General features: G+C 34.1%; 1 protein-coding gene across 17 annotated transcripts in view; it reads left to right on the top strand.

The window, feature by feature from the left end:
* LOC106877140 (one cut domain family member 2) overlaps positions 1-11,409 on the top strand; it is a 348,210-nt gene that overhangs the window by 274,412 nt on the left and 62,389 nt on the right. For 2 of the 17 annotated variants that reach the window (XR_008265652.1, XM_052973378.1), the window contains one exon: positions 3,099-4,421. The exons of the other annotated variants lie outside the window; for them this stretch is intronic. Coding sequence is in view for 1 of the 2 variants with exons in the window: in XM_052973378.1 (XP_052829338.1) it covers positions 3,099-3,103 (5 nt within the window). In the remaining variant the exon portion in view is untranslated. Of the gene's footprint in view, positions 1-3,098; positions 4,422-11,409 lie in introns of those variants that run through there. 17 annotated transcript variants of the gene reach the window in all.

Here is an 11,409-nt window from a genome sequence, read left to right on the forward strand (position 1 = left end):
CCCCACTCGCTTCAGCAATTCATAAGTTCTTCATTTACATCTACAAGTTAAAGGAATCTGTATGCTATTAATGGACTTTTTGAAGATCTTAGGACTAACCTCTCTTTCTCTTCATTTACCAAGATTTTTCTTGTACAGCATGTTCATTCTTCACTTAGACATTACCTGACATTTGCCACTCTGGTGTCTCTTTGACAGTAGTTTTCATTTAGACATTTCAAAATAATTGTAACAACACAATTCCTTATGTGGTACACTGGGCAAGTATCTTCTGTTGTAGCCTTTGGGTTGATCAATGCTTTGTGGCTGGAAGTTGGTGGACAGAAACCATACAAAAGTCTTGTGTGTGTGTGTGTGTGTGTGTGTGTGTGTGTTCTTACACAAACACACATTAGTTCTTAAGGAGTCACAGGTGAAACAAAATATAGTTTGCTGGACAAATGATTATGAATTAAGTATTTTATTTGCACTCAAACTTGTCTTTGCATACTTTAAGTGGCCACATAACTTCTTTTGAACTTATCACCCACTGCAACACTCACACTCCCACTCTCTCTCTCTCTCTCTCTCACACACATATTTGTGCACTTAACATCCGTTTTTCATGCTGTCTTAAATGGGAATTGATTTTGATGTGTGTGTGTGCATGTGTTTAGGACTATTTATTGGGATAGACCCTTGTGTCTTTTATGTCAAAACAGTAATTAACCATTCAATAATGATCAATAAAGTATCAAACTGAAGCAAATATTTAGGTCAATCTGATTGATAAAAACCATAGAAAGCAATGCTAAGCATAGAAGAAAATACCAAGAACTGATGTACATCGTTTTGCCATGACGAGCCTGGCCAGATGTTGGTGGGCCGCAGAAGATGGTCTGGTTGTCAGCAGTCACCATTTACAAGTCTCCTCCATCACAAACAGAAATGTCACACTGTTGAGGCCTGATCACTGGATAAAGCCCTGAAAACAAAATTCTATTTTTTTCATTGCATATTCATTTCTGCATTTTGGAACCTCTGTTTACAGAGGTTCCTATATGCAGAAATTATAAAACAGAATTATCTCTTAGACTGACAATGTAATGTTTCATTAATTGTTTTTCAAGAGCAATGAATGGTGGTCATGTTTGGCTGACATTTGAACATGGGCTTAAAACATGAGGAAAGACTAGAAAGAATTGAGGCGTAAGGCAAGTACGCTGGGTTGGATAAATAATATCACTGTGTATGAATGATGGAGCACGAATGTGCTGAAAGAAAAAGTGGGTCTCAGAAGCATTTGACATTTTCTGGCGTGTGCAAGAAAGAGGACTTTAAAAGGTTGGCTATGGAATGCATATGAAGACTGGTAATTTGGTGGAAAGTGCCAAACATTCCTGGTAGAAGGAGGAGCCTGAAGAAGGCCAAAGAATATGTTTGCAGAAGTGGCTAGGGATGATTTCAAGATGTTGAGTTTTATACAAGAGATGATAAAGAATCACAATTAGAAAGCTGCTTCACTGAACATGACACCACTGACCAATACCAGCATGAAGATGGATATAAAAATGATGATGATGATGGTGATGAAAGTTATAGATGTACATACTTACATTGTAATCTTTTTGGCTATCTTTGTTGCCTTCAAATAAAAGACACAAAAAAGTGTAATAACACTTAATTCTTTTATAATTGCCACATTTGATCTTCTATATTTAATATTTTCAGTTATAGAAACAGTCCTTCATCTCATCCACACAACTGCTGTTAAAACATAAAACTGGCCGCTGTATTAATAGCTATTTCAGGCCAAAGAGGGAGCAGTTATGCTCTTACTTGACCTACTACATATAGCAGCTAAATATCCCTGAGACTGCATTCCTACCTTCTTAAGGAAAGAACACTTTTTGATAATGCTCTTAAATATGTTCTCTGGATGGCTATGGCTGGATTGTCTTTCATCACAGTTCTTAATCATACTTGACCTGGCACTGACCAACAACTTGTTGCATATTTATACACTACCAATGTAAAAAAAAAAACAATGCTGACCAGTAATTAGTTCTAATTTAACTGTCATCAGCTAATTAGTCATTAACTTGAAGTTAACGGGGGATTTTAAAAAGATTTTTTTTTTTTTGTTTTGTACAACAAAATTTTTATTTGGAAATAAATTTTTTCCTAAATCATTTAATTGGATTTCTTGTGTTGTAACCATTATTGGAACTTCTTCAGTCAGTTCTATGTCTAAGACCCTCTTTTGTGGTTTTGGTATATCATTGCTTGTAGCTAGAAAGTTGAATAGCAAGTACACACACACACACACACACTTGGATACATATAAAACATATTTTCAAGTTTTTCCATAAACTATTCTGCATACAAACCTATCAAACCCACATTTATGTAAGAAAATAATGGAGTGTGTGTGTGTCACCTCCAATATATTCACATTTATTTATTTAGTTATGATTTTGTCTAAAAAAGAAAAAAAAATACTTCCTTGTTAAAATAACATGTACAGAACAGCCTTCTTCGTTTAATAAAAGCTAGTTAAAAATGTGATCGACCTCTGTATATGAACCTGTAAACAGGAGAGAAAATGCTTCTTTCTCTCCTTTTCTCTGCTCCTACCTTTTCAGGTCTATATTTATTCAAAATCAATCTCTTGTGTTTGTATATACTTTTGTTCAATATTGTCTTATCAGGTTTGTGGTTTAGGTCAAACGTATTGCTTCACTAAAGGCAGTGGACAGTGCGATGAGGTGTGGGGGGAGGTAGCGTTTGGAAGAGGAAGAGGAGATAGAAATGCATAGTTTTGTATGGAAGATAACTGAATTGATTTTAGCTCTGGTGAAAGGTGTTGGTTTCGTGTTTTGTTACCTCTTTCCATTGACACACTCCTGTTGAAATATAGTCAGATATCACTTATTCAGTTGTCCTTACTTTAAATTATACCAGTATGGAAAAACACATTGAAAAGACTCCAATCTAACTGGCTTCTCTGTAGTTTTCTCTCCATCTATACAAAGGTCATATTCTTCTAAGTAGCTGCCTTGAGCCATGGGCTTTTGTCAATGTATTCCTGCCTTATCTAATAATGCTTATCTTTGTAGGTTGAATGCTTGCAGAATTGCCAGCCAGATCCATCAAATTTCCTTCTTAAGATACTGGACAGACTTAAGATCTTTTTGGCACTTGTTTTCCCTTGGGCAGACTTCACTGATTGCTTATCGCTAACCTCACATGGACCTAGGAGAATTCCCTTTTTCCCCCAAGCATGTATCTTTTATGCACCATATATATGCATTTGCATTGCCTAGCACAATGGGTGTGGAGGTGGCCCATGGCTGCTACTTGAAATGACTTGCTCTGACACATTGGAGACAGTTCGAAATAAGTGGACAATAGAAAGCAGGCTTTTAAGCTGTTCACTGGCAAACTCGCTATTGTTGGCACTTTTCTAAAGCAGTGTTAAGTCTTGTTTATTTCTTACATGTTTTATGACTCTGAACAATTTTTCTTTTTCTTCCTTCCTTTCTTTCTTTCTTTCTTTCTTTTTTTTTTTCCTTCTGTTATTATTTTCCAATGGAATGCCATTGGTTTCACACCAGTATTGACTTAATTTTGACAAATGTATATTTCTATTTGTGTGATCAGTTTATTTCAATACTCTTTATAGTAAAAAGTTCTTTATATTGCAAGTGATTTTCTCCGATGCGCCAACCTTTTTTTTGATATATTTCTTTGTATGAAGATTATCAGGAAATTTGATATCAAAATCAGTGGGAAAAAAAAAGAAAGAAAAAAAAAGGAGGTGAATTTTATTTGGCTCAACTTTGAAGAGCAACAACAACAACACCTTATTGTCAATGGTTGTATATACCTATATTGTTAACTCGATGAATGTCTGCTGTATTCCTGAAACTCTGTATTAAAGAGAGAGGAAGGACGTGTTATTAAATTCCTCATGTAACTTTTGAAGTGGAATGAAATATTTGTTTGTGTAATTAAGTGAACTATTTTTAAACGTGACTACTGGAATGGAAAAAAAATCATAAACAAGCCTGTAATTACAAGAGTCTCTTTTTTTTTTTAGTTTTTAAAGAATAACACCACATCTATATATATGTGTGTGTCCATTATGAACTGTATTTTTTTGTTCTTATTTCAATCATTGTGGTTTTGATTTTATTAAGTAAAAGGTGAACATTACAATTCATTCTTCTCATTTTGTGGCAAATCTAACCCCTTGGAACATTTATCTGTTGCCTGAATTTGTCATCTTTGTCATCCTTTCATAAGGAACATTCCAAGTGACTGCAACTGTTGCAAATCTTGTATAGACAATAGACACTTCAGTAATGCCATGAAAACTAAGATGGGACACATTACAAACACCTGAAGAAGAAGAAGAAAATAAAAGTAACTGAAATCATTCTAAACTTGTTGATTTTATTTTCAACTCATTGATTAAATAATCTTCTTAGGAAACAGCTTGTCTGTCTGTCTGCCTCTCTCTCTCTCTCTCTCTCTCTCTATATATATATATATATATATATATATATATATATATATGTTCTCTTCTGGAAAGCAAAAAAGCTGATTTTAAAATCTGTGCAGAATTTATTTTGCCGTGTATTTATAAATTTAGTGTAAATATGTGGAATTTTTATTCTTGCTATTACTTCAAACATTTGGAATTGATAACTTGGTCACAGCAAAGCTGATGAGCAACTGGAATTTTCTGAAATAGTGTCTGACATTTGAAGAATCTCTAAACCAAAAGATAAGCATAGTGTTTTAATAAAACAATGTCACTTACTTAAAACTACTTAGTGTATATTAAGATTTAGAAGATCTGTAACTACAGATTATATGAAAAAGAAGGGGATTTGAAAAAAAAAAAAGAATTATAAAAACAAAAAGGAATGAGAAAAGAATAAAATCTGTTTAATGAAATGACTAGCGGAAATGAATATTCTTTTGCCATTGGACAATTTCCAAAAGCAAAAATTGGATTGAAAGCAATAACTGAAAATTTGGGATGCTTAGCCAACAAGGTCCTATCTTGATTGTTAGACAGTATAATGGTCAAATGGAATGGACATTTTTTATTATTATTATTAATCCACATTTCTTCTGGTTAAACTAAGTAACCAAAGGAAATAATTTCTAGAAGTTTGTTATAAATATCAGACTAGAATATGGTTTGAAATTGAGGAAAATGATAGGCTACAACCCTCATAATATTTAGTCTTGCTCTCCTATGTTGCATTTTGATCCCTTATGGGCCAGTGAGTACCAGTTGTATATTGGGGTTGTTTCTATTAACTCTGAACATTCTCTGCAGAAGTTGATTTTTTTTCTTCATCAGAAAAAGAAGACAAAAACCAAACGTGTATTAAAAGCGTCCAAAGAATGCTTTTCAGGTATTTTTACCTCTGGGTTTTGTAAGACATTTAGGAAATGGAAAACTGAATCCAAAAGCTGCAACAGATCCATTCATATATTTGTTTGTTGGTCAGAACCCCACTGTACATCTGCTGTAGGCTTACAAAAAGAGATTCTCTAAGAACTAAAAGACACAGTAAATGGTAGCATGTTGAGGTGGTTTATCTCATAGGAATGCAGGAGATAAAAGAAGAATTGCTGCTCAACAAGTTTTTCAAAAATAAAAGAAAACAAAAGAAATGGTTGACTGTTTGAATAGAAATACATAAATACATGCAAATAGCAGCTTCTTTTCGTGATAGGATGCTCTTTATAGGCCATGGGGGGGGGGGTCTTCAATTAACTGGTTTACTCATTAGTTTACTCCTAAAGGATCTGTTTCATGAAAGCACTGGAAGCAAAACTGATTATCTTGATATATATATATATATATATATATATATACATCGTCACCATCATTTTAACATCCAATTTTCCATGCTTGCATGCATCAGACAGAGTTTATTTGAGTCAGATTTTCGATGGCTGGATGTCCTTCCTGTTGCCAACCCTCAACTATTTCCATGTAAGGCCATATTTTCCCCGTGGCCAGGGAAAGAATGATCCTGCTTGAATGACAGTGACACTCATATACATGGACCCCAGTGTTCAGCTGGTACTTCATTTCATCAGCCTCAAAAGAATAAAAGGCCAAGTTGACCATGGCCAAAATTTGAACTCAAAGTAAAACCAGAAGAAAAGTTTCTCAGCATACAAATGATGATGATGATGATGATGATGAATGGGAGGTGCGGGGGGGGGGCTTACAGATTTTGCCGGAAGGCCAGCAATTTCAGGAGAGGGGGTAAGTAGATTACATCAACACCCTGTGTTCAACAGGTACTTATTTATTGGCCCTAAAAGGATGAAAGGCAAAGTCAACCTCAGCGTAATTTGAACTCAGAACACGAAGATGGATAAAATGCTGCTAAGCATCTGGTCCAGTGTGATAACGATTCCGCTAGCTTGCTGCAAATAGTAATAATAATAATAATTTTGATATAACTATCATAAGATTATTGTTGCACACAGCATATTGGCGTTTTTGTCATCTGATGTAACAACATTATGACAGAACTTCAAGTTGAGAAGATAAGAACTTGTTCATTTGACTGACAAATTCCACCTCCAGGCTGCATACAATAGTTACATGTCTAATAGAGACACCAACATATTTCTCTCTCTCTCTCTCTCCCATTCTGTTTTCCACTCTCTCTGCATTTCTCTCTTTCACTCACACACCACATCAACCCCTCCCCTACTTCCTCTCTCTCTCTTCTATTTCTTACTCTCACCCATCTCTTTTCGTTCTTTCTTTCTCTCTCAATTTCTCTGCTTTTCTGTCTTATTCTTTCTCTCTCCATTCTCTTTCTCTCTCAATGGCTAGTCTCAAACAAAGGATATTCTAATTCTAATTATTTTTCGATACTGTTGTATGAATTGGATTTGTTTTGTTGTTTTTGCTATTAATTTTTTTATTATCCCCCCACCACTTTTTTTTTGTCTCAGCTTCTTAATTGTCTCTCTCTCTCTCTCTCTCTCTCTCTCTTTGAATAATAAAACTTAATTCATCTTGATGTATAAATGGCTTTAATTAAAAACAATTTCACTCTAATTGCTGTAAACAGAGCTTGACTTATTTCGTTGCCATACATCCCATACATTGGGGTAGACAGTACTTACAACCAACTAGCTATTGCTGGTGCAGTTGCATAATAATAATAATAATAATAATAATAATAATAACAACATCAAAAATTAAAATATACAAACAAAACTAAGAGAAAGGGAGAGAATACAAAGAAAAAAACAACAACAAAGTTTTTATGTAAATATTTTTAAAAAAATTTTGTTTTATTTCCTTCATTCCTCTGAATTGTTTCCTTGTAAACATAGATAGGCTTTTTTTGTTATGATTCCATTGTTAATTCTAACCCAAGTTTCAAAGCTGTTTATAATAGTTATCCTGACATTTTAGCCTATAAAACAATTATGCGCTTATATCTTGCAATAACTTTAGCCATTTCGTTTTTGTTTTTAATGCCATTTTACTATAAATAGAGTAACCCTGCTTTTTTTCAGTAGAGCTAGCCTAGACTATTGATTTGTTTCAATATATATATCTACATATATCCATCCACACATATATACATGTGCGTGTGTGTATATATATATATATATATATATATATATATATATAGAGAGAGAGAGAGAGAGATAACTAGATATATTCATTATTGGTGCTTCTGGTTTTTACATGTAAGCATCTGTGTGTTTTGTAATGAAAGAAAGAGAGGAAATTGCAGCCAAAGTCTGTAGTCAGAAGTTTTGGTGCTGGATAAATCCTCATTACTATTGTATATCTAGCTAGCATGAGTTAGATGAGGCTTCTTGGGCAGTGGTATTCATGTGCCGACCTTTATCTGTTTCCAAGGTAGTTTATATCTTCATATCTCAAACTACTAAAAGCTGTTGGACATTTCGTTTATGCAAGACATAAACAATTGTCACCACTGGCTAAGCAGAGTCACTACAAATATAGACACACACACACACACACACACACACACACACACACACACACACACACACACACACACACATACACACACACACACACACACACACGGGCGCATGCAGAGGCATATACACATTTATGCACATGCATATACATTCATACAAACAAACACACACACACACACATATATATAATAGAATGGAATAGGCTTCTTTAAAAGCTTTTACCTGCCAAATTCCTTTCACAAACATATTAGTTGACCCAGAGCTATAGGTTCTGTCTTTCAGTCATTGAAATGTGGCCATACTGGGGCATCACATTGAACTGTATAGTTAAATAAATCCATCCCAGAACTTTATTTTTACTTATTCCATCAGTCTCATTTGCCAAACTGCTAAGTTACAGAGAGGTAAACTCACCAACACCAGTTGTAAAATGGTGGGAGACCAGCACAAACATAATGAAACACATCCACAGACACATACAGGGGACACGGTTATTATTATTATTATTATTATTATTATTATTATATTAGTTTGGTGGACAAAATCCCTTTTGGTATTTGTTCTGGCTCTTTCCATTCACAGTTCAAACCCCATCGAAGTCGACTTCACCTTTTATACTTCTGGGGTCAATAGTATCAACGAACTGTCCCCCTTCCAAGCTGCTGGTCTTGCACTAAAATTATTAGAAATTATCATAAATTATCATAAATTATTATAAATTATCATAAACTATTATAAATTATTATAATTTTCATAAAGAAATTTGTCATTATTTGTGCAATTTTCTTTTAGTCTTGTATTCATTTCTTCTTCTTCTTCTTCTTCTTCTTCTTCCTCATTCTCCCCCTCCTCCCCCCTCTTCCTCCTTCTTAAGACATGAGCACACATTTCTTGCATACTGCAATATGAATATGTCAAACATACATTACTGCATGCTGCAATGCAAACACACTGCACATATGCATTTCTGTATGTTGCACATGCAAATATTGCACATGATTGCACATGCATTCCTGCATACTGCATTACAGCATTGTAAACATGCATTTCTTCGTTATGCTGCACTACAAACACTGCAAATGTAGCAAGGAAAATAATTTGTGATACAAATTCTTTAAGTGCAAAACTGTTCATTTATAAATCATTAGACGTTCAATTAATTACTAGGAAACTCAAGTCAATTACTAGGAAACTCAAGTCAATGTGGGAACAAACATATATAAGTGTGTGTGTGTGTGTGTGTGTATCACTAGTATTCAATTCTCTCGCTTAACCTTTAATGATTATATATATCATTACCATCAGCATTTCAATATCCACTTTTCCATGCTAGCATGGATCAGACGGAAATTGTTGAGGCAGATTATCTACAGCCAGCTGTCCTTCCTGTCACCAATCCTCTCTGCTTCCCAAACAAGGTTGACCAGGGGCTAAATTACATCATCATCATCATCATCACAGTACTACAGATCGGCTCATATCATGTTTCTTGATTCTTTGGTTTTATATTTACTGGGATTTTGTCTTGTGTTAATCCATTCTCTGTCTGTGAACCAAGGTCAGGAACAGCACCCCCACCCCCCCAGCAGGAGAATGAAGCTAAAAGTGACGTTGCTAAGCATTGTATCCAACATCCTAACAACTCTACCAGCTTTCTACACTAATAGTAATAGTAATAATAATAATAATAATAATAATAATAGTAATAATAATAGTAATAGTAGTAACAGTCCATTCTGAAATCTGGTGGGAAGGGATTAGTCGATTTTAACTGTGTTTTTTTGTTGTTGTTTTTTTGACAAATCCCAAAGGATAAAAAACCAAGTTGACCCTGACTGTATTTGAACTCAGAACATAAAATTGGAAGAATTGCTGCAGGCATTTTTTCTGGTGTACATTTTGCCTGCTCGCTGCCTTAATAATAATAAAAAAAATAATGATGATGATGTTGATGGTGACAATGATGATGATGATGATGACAATGACAATGATGACAATAATGATGATGATGATGTAAAGAGATTAGCTTCAAGCCAGACAAAAATTAAATGAAAGCAAAGAACAGCATTGTCTACGGATGTAGTTGCTTGTCTTCTAATAAGATTTTTAGGATAATTATTTGCATTTAGAGTTTCCATACTTCTCTACTTAATTCTTTCTCACTCAACGACTTTTAGAATAACTTCTGTATTCTTGGAATAACCATTTTTCTTATTTAATTGAACCAGATTCCAAGATGTGTGTGTGTGTGTGTGTGTGTACATTCATCTACATACATTTATATACAAATATGTAATTGTATATACGTATTAAATCATCATCATCATTATTGACATCGCCATGTATATCATCATCATCATATTGATTAATCATGTAGCCAAGTTCTTTCATCAAAAACAAAAAATAACAATCTTTGGATTGCCTTCCTTGTAGACATGCATGCATGTATGTATATATATATATATATATATATACACATTATATATACACACACTCACACACATATCAAGCAAATGATAAGGGTGTATTATGCATGACTGTCTCAGAGAAAGAACTCAATACCTTTCTAGAGTAAAGATTTATTCTAGGAATTAGAAAATTCTTCTGTGATGAGTAGTTTCATCTTCAGCTGGGAATTTCTTGTCTGAAGATTGCCAGCATTGGTATGAAACTACTGGCCACTGTCAGGTGGTCCATCTTCCAGTTCCTGCAACACTTTATGCGTGTGTGTGTGTGAGTGCATTCATTAATGTTAATTCCTCGAATCTGAAAAAGAAAATTCTGCAATTACTTGCTGGACAATCTGTACAAATGATTTTGTTTATAGTGACCAAGTGTTTGTGTTGTACATTAGCTCATCCCCCTCCATCAGACCAACGTTGCCTGAACAGGTGCACAGTGTGCCATACGTGAATATAAAAAAACCTTCATCAGAGCTTCACATTTGAATCTCTGATGGAACAGTATGGTATTACTCAGGTCCTCAACTCTGAGTCCACCACATCTTATAGCAGAAACAGCTGTAAGCTAATGAACTTCATAGATAATTGTTTATTCTTTTGTCATCTCTTTTTTTATTACCGTTCTGTACTCGACTGACACTTCATTCAGAGGTATACGTATATAGAGTTCTACACCAGGTTATTAGTTTCACAATGCCTAAGTGAAATATATGTGTGCGTGTGTATACAATTTTATTTTTCCAGTCTGATATGTTGCTTACATTATTTGTACTAACATTTCACTAATAGATGGATGAAGCTGTTGGTCTTTTACAAAACACATTTACATCCAAAGAAAATGCATATATGTATAATCATGAATATATGCGTATATATATGTACACACACATATATATATATATACATATATATATATATATATATATATATATATATATATATATATATA

This window comes from Octopus bimaculoides, chromosome 15 (genome assembly GCF_001194135.2).
Source record: "Octopus bimaculoides isolate UCB-OBI-ISO-001 chromosome 15, ASM119413v2, whole genome shotgun sequence".
In the NCBI taxonomy this organism is placed as follows: Eukaryota; Metazoa; Mollusca; class Cephalopoda; order Octopoda; family Octopodidae; genus Octopus; species Octopus bimaculoides.